The sequence below is a fragment of the Caretta caretta genome, chromosome 3 (assembly GCF_965140235.1).
Source record: "Caretta caretta isolate rCarCar2 chromosome 3, rCarCar1.hap1, whole genome shotgun sequence".
Lineage (NCBI taxonomy): Eukaryota > Metazoa > Chordata > Testudines > Cheloniidae > Caretta > Caretta caretta.
Genome location: NC_134208.1, coordinates 139,286,649 through 139,299,214, shown reverse-complemented (window position 1 = coordinate 139,299,214; position 12,566 = coordinate 139,286,649). Strand labels below are relative to the sequence as shown.

The window sequence follows — 12,566 nt, the reverse complement described above, 5'->3', positions numbered from 1 at the left end:
GCCGGCCCTAGACCAAATGGCACCCAGGTGAGGAGCATCTTTGGTGTGTGTCGTTCCCCCCCCCCCCGCAAAATTATTACCTTCTTTTGTATTGAATTTGTAGCTCATTTCACAGCTTTGATGTATGATTTAGATGCATGATTTATCCATGTCTCATAGGACAATACATTTCCCTTTTGTTGCTCACAGCGAAAACAGCACCCTGTGCCTGGTACCCCCCAAACCTGGCACCCAAGGTGATCTCCTGGGTCACCTGCCCCTAAATCTGGCCCTGCCGATTAGTACTAGTGCTTAGTCATCCATCCTTGCCTCTGTCTAGTTTCTTAATAACATACTCATGTCTTTGAAGTTTGCAGTGCTTAGCCTTCCCAATTGGTATAGGATAATTTATTCAAGTACATGATGTACTACCAATTTTTTCTGTGTCACATCTAGCTGAAATTGTTACTAACCTCTGAAGGCTTTAAATATATTTTTTTAAAAAATACTGGCTTAGTCAGCATGAGGAATTCATAGTAAATGCCATGTCTAAGCTATTAATAATATCCTCCCACCTACAATGGGCCAAATTTATGTCTTGCAGTGTTTGAACTCCTTCGACTTTAGTGGAGTTGCAGACATTTTTTTCCAGTGAATTTTCCCTGGTATGAGTGATAAATCCTTGGCTCCAAGTCTCTCATCATCAATATCATGCCATACACACTCTGAGATAAGGAAAATGTTAAATGATAGATAGAAAGGGGCTAAGTTTGATTTTAAATATCTGACAGAAACTTGGCAAAAGTACTTCGAGACATATCAAGGGCAAATTACGTTCTCAGTTATATTCTTCCACTCCCAATGGTATTAACAGGGTTGCTAGAGTTTTACTGAGGGAAGAATTTGCCCCATACGGTATCCAAGCTCTACAGGAAGTAAATATAGTGCTTAATCATATAGACTAGGTTTCAAATCTTCCAGGAAATCTTTTGGAAACTCTTTAAAATATTAGTGTACAATTTACATACTATACACTAAATAGAAACCTTGCAGCATAACTCTATTGAAAAACTTGTCTCTAGCAAAAGTAGGGTGGTCCTGTAAAAAGGCACCATAAAAGAAAAACAGCTAGTGTTAATTATAGCTCAAAACATAGTTATTATGTTAAGGAGGCACATGATTAAGAGCAAATTTTTGTCCATAAAGGTGCCAAGTATCAGAGGGGTAGCTGTGTTAGTCTGTACCCAACCGGACAGTCTCTACATAAAAGAATAAATGGACACAAATCAGACATCAGAAATGGTAACATACAAAAGCCAGTAGGAGAATACTTCAATCTCCCTGCACATTAAATAACGGATTTAAAAAGTAGCCATACTTCAACAAAAAAACTTCAAAAACAGACTTCAAAGAGAAACTACAGAGCTACAATTCATTTGCAAACTTAACACCATTAATTTGGGCTTGAATAGGGACTGGGAGCCCCTCTGCAGCTCCCATTGGCCGGGAATGGGGAACTGCGGCCAATGGGAGCTTTGGGGGAGATACCCACAGGCGAGGGCAGCGCATGGAGCCCTCTGTCCCTCCTCCGTCAGGCCAGCCACTTCCCGGAGTGGTGCAGGGAGAATGCCCTTGCCCTGGTGCGCGCAACTGGCAACCCGGAGCTGCTCCAGGTAAGCGGCGCCTGGCCGGAGCCTGCACCCCAAATCCCTCCTGCACCCTGCACCCCTGCCGCACCCCGCACCCCCTGCCTTGAGCCCCCTGCTGCACCCTGCACCCCTCCTGCACCCAACCCCCTGCCGAACCCCAACCCCCTGCCCTGAGCCCCCTGCCGCACTCTGCACCCCTCCTGCACCCCAACCCCCTGCCTTGAGCCCCTCGTACATCCCACACCCCTGCACCCCAACCCCCTTCCCTGAGCCCCCTTGTACACCCCACAGCCCTCCTCTACCCCAACCGCTTGCCCTGAGCCCCTTCCTGAACACCGTCCCCACTCCCACACCCGCACCCCAACCCCCTGCCCCAGCCCTACATTCTTGGCCCTGCATGCAATTTCCCCACCCAGATGTGGCCCTCGTGCCAAAGAGTTTGCCCACCCCTGCATGCCTGTATCTCTAATTTTCACTCCAGGCATCTGAAGAAGTGGGTTTTTTACCCACAAAAGCTTATGCCCTAATAAATCTGTTCGTCTTTAAGTTGCCACCGGACTCCTCGTTGTTTTTGTCCATAAAGGGTTTCCCACAAAGACTCTACATTGTTCTAGGGAAATCTTCAAATGATATAAAAGCTTTTAAAATAGTAATTGCAAAGACATTTGATGATTGTTCCTACATAAAGAAAGATGCAGTGTCCATCTGCAGAAACCAAAACGGGGAAAAACTTGTATGGTATATGTAAATCTGCGCACTAATCAAATCCTGGTTGCAAAAGGTTTAAGATACTGCAGAAAGCATTTGTCCCCTTCTCTTTCATCCATTGGCCTAATTCGAGAGTAGATATATTCTTTACTATCTAAATTGATAGCAGAATATTCTGCCTTGGGAACAATATTCTGCCTCGGGAACAAATTATAAAAGGTTTAATATTTTTAAACTCCCAACTTTCAGAGTGAGCTGCAAGATATTCTGAGTTAGAAGACTGTATTTTTTGCTTTTTCATAGGTGAAAATTATACCTTTCTAAATCTACTACAATAGTATTTTAAGATGCTTTCTCAAAGATTTTTGCTCACTTCTGGGTATTTTTTTATTCTTAGTAACTAAGGAGAAAAATGTTAATCTTGTTAATGCCATGTGTCAAGTTTTAACAAAATGTTAATTTATCACAGTAATGTAAAAAGTTGTGGATGAAAGTCAAAACAAAAGTATTAAGTTTAATATATTAAAGAGTTGGTTTCTTTGATATACAGTACCTATGTCTAGAGATCTTAAATCATTATGTAGGGAGATTTATGTATTTCCTGACCTCAAAAAAGAATATAAATGGAAAAATTGTAAAATATTGTAATATCTTATGTCACTGGGATGTTAGTCATTCCAGTATTATTTTGTGGTCCTATGGCATCTAAAGTGGGAATTTGAGAAGTAAATGTAATGTCAACTTCAATGGCAGCAGAGTTAGGCCAATACTGAGCTCTGGTGAAAATCCTAATCCTTGTTTCTTCCCGCTGCCTTGAAGGGAGTTAATCAGCATGAAATCAGGTAGCATGACTCTCTGACCAGAGTTCTGTTTCTGTGGAGGACTGGGAAAGCAGGGAAACCAGCAAAACCAAGTATAGCCTAAGAAAACTTCAGGATTGTAGGTTAAAACTCTGAATGCCAGACAGGGTATAAGGCCACTCTGGAGGTTGTTTTTGCCTTTCTGGTTGTGAAAGATGCTGGGTGGATAGCCTTGGAACGTTTAAGTACTTCATTCACAGAACAGGTGTGTCCAGGAATGCCAGAATTATACATGTGGATTCTCCCCATAGGGACTTTCCACACTAAGAGACTGGATGTCTCAGAGCATGAGACCATTATTATTTTAACACAGTATTTTAAGTCTGGGGTTTTTGTAGTCTTTGTTGTTGGAATGTGGGAAAAGGGATGCAAGTGACTCTCAGTATGTTTTGTATTTGGATCTGAACTTTTAATATCTCCCCTCCAAATATGAGTAATGCCCCTAGGTCATTAGACATATTCTGCCCTATCAGTTTCAGTGCTGTTAATTAATACACTCCCAGTTTCCTTCCTTCTGGTGCGATGTATGCCACTCTGCTTGTGTCACACCCATTGTTTTATTGTTTAGGAGAACAGAGTAGTGCATGCTGACTGTTCACATACAGACTTTCAATTATAATATTATCCTCGGCCATAGAAAGAATACCAGGGACAATCCTGTGAGTTTTCGAGCAGGAAAGAACTTCCTGCTAATTATTACGAACAGAATGGGGCACTGTATTATGGGAGGCAGTGACTCTGAAAAAGACTTGGTCATGGTAGATAATCAGATGAACATGAGTTCCCAGTATGATGCTGGGGCCAAAGGGCTAATGCAAATCTTGGATGTATAAACAGGGCAATATTGAGGAGATGTAGTGAGTTTATATTTCCTCTGAATTTGGCACTGGTGTGACTGCTGTTGAAATACTGGGTCCAGTTCTGGTGTTCACAATTCAAAGATTTTGAAAAATTTGAGACGGTTCAGAGAAGAGCCACAAGAATGATTAGAGGGTTGGAAAACATGCCTTATAGTGAATGAGCTCATTGAGTCTATCTATTTAGCTTATCCCAAAGAAGGTTAAGGGGCAACTTCATAGAATCATAGCATATCAACTTTGGAAGGGTCATCCGGAGGTCATCTAGTCCAACCCCTTGCTCAAAGCAGGACCAATCCCCAACTAAATCATCCCAGCCAGGGTTTTGTCAAGCCTGACCTTAAAAACCTCTAAGGAAGGAGATTCCACCACCTCCCTAGGTAACCCATTTCAGTGCTTCACCACCCTCCTAGTGAAAAAGTTTTTCCTAATATCCAACCTAAACCTCCCCCACTGCAACTTGAGACCATTACTCCTTGTTCTGTCATGTGCTACCACTGAGAACAGTCTAGATCCATCCTCTTTGGAACCCCCTTTCAGGTAGTTGAAAGCAGCTATCAAATCCCCCTCATTCTTCACTTCTGCAGACTAAATACAGTAACTCCCCACTTAACGGCCTCTCACTTAATGTTGTTTCGATGTTACGTCCCTGCTCCATTACAGAACATGCTCATTTAAAGTTGTGCAATGCTCCGCTATAACATCATTTGGCTACCTGCTTTGTTCATGGCTGGCAACCCCTCCATCAGCTCCCCTTCCCCCCCAGTGCCCGCCGGCGGACCCCACAGACCAGCGCCCCACAGCACCTACTTCCCCCTGATCACAGTCGTAAGTACCTACATGGAGAACAGAAATTTGATAATGGAAGCTCTTCAGTCTCTCAGACACAAGTATAACACAGTCCAATGGCTGAAAGTTGAAGCTATACAAATCCAGACTAGACAAAAGGTACACATTTTTGATAGTGATGGTAATTAATCATTGGAACAATGTAGGAATGGTTGTAGTGGATTCTCCATCAAGGGCAATTTTAAAATCAAAATTGGATGTTTTTTCTGAAAGATATATTCTAGTTCAAACAGGCATTAATTCAGGAAGACCTATGATGTGTGTTATGCAGAGGTCAGACTGGATTATCACAATTGGTCCTCTTGACTTTATAATCTCTTCATCTGTCATTCACCTTTTTCCTTTTTTTAACATTTTAATCAAATCTGACTTTAGGCATCATTCTAGGCATATACATTTGTGGTTTCTTACTTATCGTTCTAGATCATATAGAAGTTTTAAGACTAAAGGTCATCTTCTCAGAGGTACTGAGCATGCTCAGCTCCTATTGCCATCAGGAGCAGTTGTGGCTGCTTGCTATTTCTCAGGATTAGACCCTCAGTCTTAGCCTATAAGTCTGGCCTGTCAAAACCTCAGGCCCTTTCTAAAGATTATTGTTTTATTACTTTTATTCTGCATAACAGCTAAAGGCTTTACAAACACACAGGAAGAAACAGCCCCTGCCCCATGGATCTTACAATATAATTTGAAATGTGAGTGTGACAAAGAGTGGAGATTGGGATTAGAGTAATAATAACATAATGCCCAATTTGCGATCCCACAGTTTAAGATTACAGACCACTGAAAGGCTTTTATTTACGAATAATAAATTAAAATAAAACAACCATCCCTGACAATAATTCCACCTACTCCTCATTGGGTGATTATATTTTTGTATGCATCACAGCATAAATGGGATTTGAAGGGAGAGATTGGAGCCTCTGCATAGGTTATTTGCACACTGGCCTTTCTCCCAACCCCCGAGGGACACTTCCTGGAAGTCCCACTCCCTCATACAGATGGCTACTTTTGTCCTTCTTCCTACTGCTAATCTTTATCTCTACTCTTTGTCTTCCACTCATGCTCCTGGAAGGGGGGTTGTCCCTCACTCACTACTGTGTTATGTCCCCTGAGACAACTGAGCTTCAGTTTTATGCTGCTTTATACACTCTGTGTTCTTTTCAGACTTTTGCCCCTCTAAAAGTGACTGTATCCTTTTGATAATATTATGTCCAAAAGCAAACTAAATATTTTGAGATGGGAAAGAAAAACTCTTTTCTGATGAACAGTGTAATTCACTCATTGTGTTTCCATATTATCCACCTTCTCTGGCTATTAGAAAGCTGAAAAATTGGTTGAATATATCCATTCCAAACATCACAAACCTAAATAAGATGAAAAACAGGACACCTTCTCTGCCTATAGTAATTTCTTTCAACTATACTGTGTGCATTTTCACATCATGTAGCTGTTCTTGCCAAGAATTCACTAATATGGCCCTATGTTTCTCTGCAAAAGCCTCTTATGCTAATTTAATTCTGTCCTTCTGTACTTATGCACTATATTCCAGCCCAATGAGTGTTGTTTTGAATTTGTCAGCAGTTAGTTTTAGTAAGGTAGCTTGAAAATGAAACTATCTGAATTTTTTTAAACTTACTGTACAGTTTTTACAGCATCAGAAAATTTAACGAGTCCTTCAAATAGAGCACTAATATAAGCGACAAACAGTAAGATGTGAGGACTGGTTTCTAGTCTGCCCACAAAACTTTCCCCAGTTGAGTATAACTCCTCTTCAGCATTTCATTTGTTTAATCTCTTTTAAAAGGGCAAATTCAGCTCAGTTACACTGGTGTAAATTTGTAAGAACTACAATGAAGTCAATTGAGCTGATGAAATCAATGGATTTCCTCCGGATTTACACCAACTGAGCAGAATATCTTCTTCTTTTTCTGCCTCAGTCACAAATTAAAATACTCCTACTTTGGTATAATAAATTTTACCCATAGTCTACTTTCCTACATCAGACACTTTTTTTTTTTTTTTTTCATTTCTCTGATGGGCATTTCCAGTCATCCAGCACTTCATCTGAATCTTTCAGATTCCTTTTCTACCAGTCATCTTCTGGGCTTTTAACACCCAAACTTCTTAGTAGCAATAAGCACACAGACATAATATCATTTTGCAGGAGCACACCTGGATTAATTCTTTTCTCTTTCTGAAGACACTGCTGATGTTTCATAGATGATGATATCCTTGCATTTTTAGGGGAATGGGAAACCTTGGCTTTGTGCTAAGGAATTTTTTAATGTCTCAAATATCGGAAGGGTAGCCGTGTCAGTCTGGATCTGTAAAAGTAGCAAAGAGTTCTGTGGCACCTTATAGACTAACAGACGTATTGGAGCATAAGCTTTCGTGGGTGAATACCCACTTTGTCGGATGCATGTAGTGGAAATTTCCAGAAGCAGGTATAAATATGCAAGCAAGAATCAGGATAGGTGTCTCAAGACATTTAAAAATTATTTTACTTCCTGCCCCATCACTGCACTTCCTCCGAGGAGGAAGGGGTGGGGCTAACTGCATCCAACAGGGTGAATTTCCCCTGTATTCAGCCTCCCAGTGCCTCTCACTCTATTGCCTCTGGTTAAAACCAGAAATACCCCCTCTAGTGCTACCTGTTAAGAAGAGTCTGACATTTCCATTATAAACTCCTAATTCTGTCAGGTTTCAGAGTAACAGCTGTGTTAGTCTGTATTCGCAAAAAGAAAAGGAGTACTTGTGGCACCTTAGAGACTAACCAATTTATTTGAGCATAAGCTTTCGTGAGCTACAGCTCACTTCATCGGATGCATACTGTGGAAAGTTTAGAAGATCTTATTATATACACACAAAGCATGAAAAAATACCTCCTCCCACCCCACTCTCCTGCTGGTAATAGCTTATCTAAAGTGATCACTCTCCTTACAATGTGTATGATAACCAAGTTGGGCCATTTCCAGCACAAATCCAGGTTTTCTCAACCCCCCCCACACACAAACTCACTCTCCTGCTGGTAATAGCTAATCTAAAGTGACCACTCTCCTTACAATGTGTATGATAATCAAGGTGGGCCATTTCCAACACAAATCCAGGTTTTCTCACCCCCCCCCCACACACACAAACTCACTCTCCTGCTGGTAATAGCTTATCTAAAGTGACCACTCTCCTTACATTGTGTATGATAATCAAAAAGTGGGCCATTTCCAGCACAAATCCAGGGTTTAACAAGAACGTCTGAGGGGGGAGGGGGAGAGGTAGGAAAAAACAAGGGGAAATAGGCTACCTTGCATAATGACTAAGCCACTCCCAGTCTCTATTCAAGCCTAAGTTAATTGTATCCACTTTGCAAATGAATTCCAATTCAGCAGTTTCTCGCTGGAGTCTGGATTTGAAGTTTTTTTGTTCTAAAATAGCGACTTTCATGTCTGTAATCGCGTGACCAGAGAGATTGAAGTGTTCTCCGACTGGTTTATGAATGTTATAATTCTTGACATCTGATTTGTGTCCATTTACTCTTTTACGTAGAGACTGTCCAGTTTGACCAATGTACATGGCAGAGGGGCATTGCTGGCACATGATGGCCTATATCACATTGGTGGATGTGCAGGTGAACGAGCCTCTGATAGTGTGAGAGATGTTATTAGGCCCTGTGATGGTGTCCCCTGAATAGATATGTGGGCACAGTTGGCAATGGGCTTTGTTGCAAGGATAGGTTCCTGGGTTAGTGGTTCTGTTGTGTGGTATGTGGTTGCTGGTGAGTATTTGCTTCAGGTTGGGGGGCTGTCTGTAGGCAAGGTCTGGCCTGTCTCCCAAGATTTGTGAGAGTGTTGGGTCATCCTTCAGGATAGGTTGTAGATCCTTAATAATGCGTTGGAGGGGTTTTAGTTGGGGGCTGAAGGTGACGGCTAGTGGCTACATTGTAAGGAGAGTGGTCACTTTAGATAAGCTATTACCAGCAGGAGAGTGAGTTTGTGGGGGGAGAGCTGAGAAAACCTGGATTTGTGCTGGAAATGGCCCAACTTGATTATCATACACATTGTAAGGAGAGTGATCACTTTAGATAAGCTATTACCAGCAGGAGAGTGGGGTGGGAGGAGGTATTTTTTCATGCTTTGTGTGTATATAATAAGATCTTCTAAACTTTCCACAGTGTGCATCCAATGAAGTGAGCTGTAGCTCACGAAAGCTTATGCTCAAATAAATTGGTTAGTCTCTAAGGTGCCACAAGTACTCCTTTCTTTTTCCTAATGCTGTGGTATTTATAACAACTCTATCATTTAATTGAAGGCTCAAATTGGCCCAGTAAAGTCCCAACTTGGAGCAACTGTGTTTGCAACATTAAAAAATGTATGCAACAATATAACACATTTAAAATACACATTTAAAATAAAATAAAATAAATTAAAATGACATAAACCCAGGGACAAGATATAAGGCTCACAAAGAGCTAGATATAAAGGCTTACAAAAGTGAGGGAAGGTTAAATTCTGTTTTCAATCACTGTTTTGACATCACTGAATATAATTAAAGACAAAATCTGGCCCAGTCTTTTTAGTGAGACAGAGTTTAAAATTAAATAATGGGTTGAATTTGTGCATGGAGTTATTTCTGGGATGAATTTGACTCCTTTCCCTACACTTTACATATTATTTATAATTGTTACAATAAATCTTTAAAATAAAATCTTAAAGGGACATAACCACTAAAAGCATAATGAAATGGTGGAAAAAGAAACATCTTTCAAATTTTGTGTGGTGTTTGCAACATGGTTCCCAGATTATCTACTTTTATGGATGTGTCATATCCTAAGTGGTTGACTGTTGAAATGTTCTGCAGTAAAGCAAGTCAAAGCGAGTAAAAGGCTTGAGTTAGGTCTGTGTAAAAATTTTGGTATGAAAACCCAAACAATACAAAACTCACCATGTTTGATGTTTGGTAAAATTCTGTGGCCTGATGGTGTTCCCATAGAAGTCAATGAGAGTTTTGTCGTTGAGTTCAATTGGTGTATGATTGTACGTGTGAAAGGTAGCACAGGGTTTTCTAAAGGTTCTATTACATTTTAGTAACCACGAATGATTTATGATTTTTCATAATCTTAAATTGGCCAAGTTTCACTTTGAGTCAAAAACTCAGAGCAGAACTTGGGGTTCAAACTAACATGAACTGAAACTGATGAAAAGATTCAAATGACTACACTGTGCCCCAGAAATGAATACTATTGAGTTTCACGCAGCTTTGGTTAAAATGTCATCTTTGGCTCACCATACCATGCCTAAATATCAGGGTAGTGGCATCACATTCTAGAATTCTTCAGTTTTGGGTGCAAAACCTTATTTAAACACAGAAAGTTGCACTTGTAACAAAGTGTACAAGCAGATCTTTAAAAAATGGGTTTTGTGTCCTTTTGTGTTTCTTTATGATGTGGCAAGAAGGACTGAAATGTACATTTGTTTGTTGCTTCCATTTGCTTTATTTTTTTCAATTGTAAAGGCTTGTTTGACTGGAGGACTTTCTCCGGCCCCACCCCAGAACCCACACCCGCAGCTGAAACCCTCACCCCAACCCCCTGGCCCAGCCCGGAGCCCCCTCCTGCATCCCAGTCCTCTCCGCCCCAGCCCTGAGCCCCTGCTGCACCAAAACTCCCTCCCAGAGCCTGCACCCATCCTGCACACTGAACCCCTCGGCTCCAGCCCAGAGTCCTCTCCTTCACTCTAAACCCTCACCCTGGCCCCACACCAGAGCCCGCACTCTAGCCACAGCCCTCACCCCCTCCCGCACCTCAATCCCCTTCCCCAGCCGGGAGCTCCCTCCCACACCCTGAACCCCTCATTTCTGGCCACACCCCAGAGCCTGAACCCCCAGCACACAGCCCATTCCCCCTGCCACACCCCAACCCCCTGCCTCAGTCCAGAATCTCCTTCCACATGCCAAACTCCTTGGCCTCACCCCCCCAGCCTGGATCCCCCTCCTGCACTCAAAACCCCTCATCCCCAGCCCTACCCCTGAGCCTGCACACCCAGCCAGAGCCCTCACCCCCTCCCACACCCCAACCCTCTGCCTGGTGAAACTGAGCAAGTGAATGAGAGTGGGGGAGAACAAGTGACATAGGGAGGCAGGATGGAGTCGGGGGGCAGGTCCTTGGAGAAGGGGTGGGGAAAGGGCAGGGCCTTGGGGAAGGGGCAGAACAGGGGTGGGGCAAGGGTATTTGGTTTTCTGCAATCAGAAAGTCGGCAACCCTATTCAAAATAGACCAAACAACATTGTTCTGGAAACCCTAGTGATCTTTTACAGTTATAAATTAAGACAGCAAATTGTCTGCTGGAGGTGGATCTCAGTGCAGGTTTCAACATATTATTTCCTGAAGGCATTGCTTTTGCATTATAGTGGCATCCATATTGCTACATAGATGCAGGGTACAAACAGCTAATATTCATGGTCCTGTGTGCAGTGTTATCTTATATTTTTCCAGAGGAGTCTACACTCAGGCATCTTACATTTTTGAATATAGGTTGTCATCCTCAGGATAGATTTATTCATACTTCACAGTTTTAACCATGTCTCTGCTTATTCTAACCCGTAGTACAGGCTTCACTGTGCGGTAACTAAATACAATAAATATGGAGTTCAATGTCAGATTCCATTCTTATGTTATTTTTAATTTTAGCCTGGATGTGTAAACACTACTGAAGTGGATATTAAAAAGTCTTCAAGAATGAAAAATCCTCACAAAACCAGAAAGGTAAGTACAGTGTTTGGATAGAAAGTGATATATTTCCAGAGTTGTTTATTTAATATGACTGAAATATGTAAATCCTTTTTTTCCTTTCTTTGCATTGAAAAAATACATCAAAAATTCCATAGCCTGTTGTGACTTGAAACTACTAATTAGTAAGCCATTTACTAAAAATTAAAACAGATCTGCTTTTTCTTTAGGAAAGGAGTACATGTGGCACCTTAGAGACTAACAAATTTATTTGAGCATAAGCTTTCGTGAGCTACAGCTCACTTCATCGGATGCATTCAGTGGAAAATACAGTGGGGAGATTTAAATACATAGAGAACATGAAACAATGGGTGTTACCATACACACTGTAAGGAGAGTGATCAGGTAAGGTGAGCTATTAGCAGGAGAGCGGGGATGCGGGGGAGCCTTTTGTAGTGATAATCAAGGTGGGCCATTTCCAGCAGTTGACAAGAATATGTGAGGAAAAGTAGGGGGAAAAATAAACATGGGGAAATAGTTTTACTTTGTGTAATGACCCATCCACACCCAGTCTTTATTCAAGCCTAAGTTAATTGTATCCAGTTCGCAAATTAATTCCAATTCAGCAGTCTCTCCTTGGAGTCTGTTTGAAGTTTTTTTGTTGAAGAATTGTCACTTTTAGGTCTGTAATCAAGTGACAAAAGAGATTGAAGTGTTCTCCGACTGGTTTTTGAACCCTGACCAGGGGTATTCTATCTGCTACCCAAAATCCATAAACCTGGAAATCCTGGACGCACCTTCCTCTCAGGCATTAGCACCCTGACAGCAGGATTGGCTGGCTATGTAGACTCCCTCCTCAGGCCCTATGCTACCAGCACTCCCAGCTATCTTTGAGACACCACAGACTTCCTGAGGAAACTACAATCCATCGGTGATCTTCCTGATA

General features: G+C 41.7%; 1 protein-coding gene across 10 annotated transcripts in view; it reads left to right on the top strand.

The window, feature by feature from the left end:
• RGS7 (regulator of G protein signaling 7) overlaps positions 1-12,566 on the top strand; it is a 421,085-nt gene that overhangs the window by 371,935 nt on the left and 36,584 nt on the right. For all 10 annotated transcript variants that reach the window (XM_075126939.1, XM_075126940.1, XM_075126941.1 and 7 more), the window contains one exon: positions 11,582-11,656. In XM_075126939.1, the coding sequence (XP_074983040.1) occupies positions 11,582-11,656 (75 nt within the window). The remainder of the gene's footprint in view (positions 1-11,581; positions 11,657-12,566) is intronic.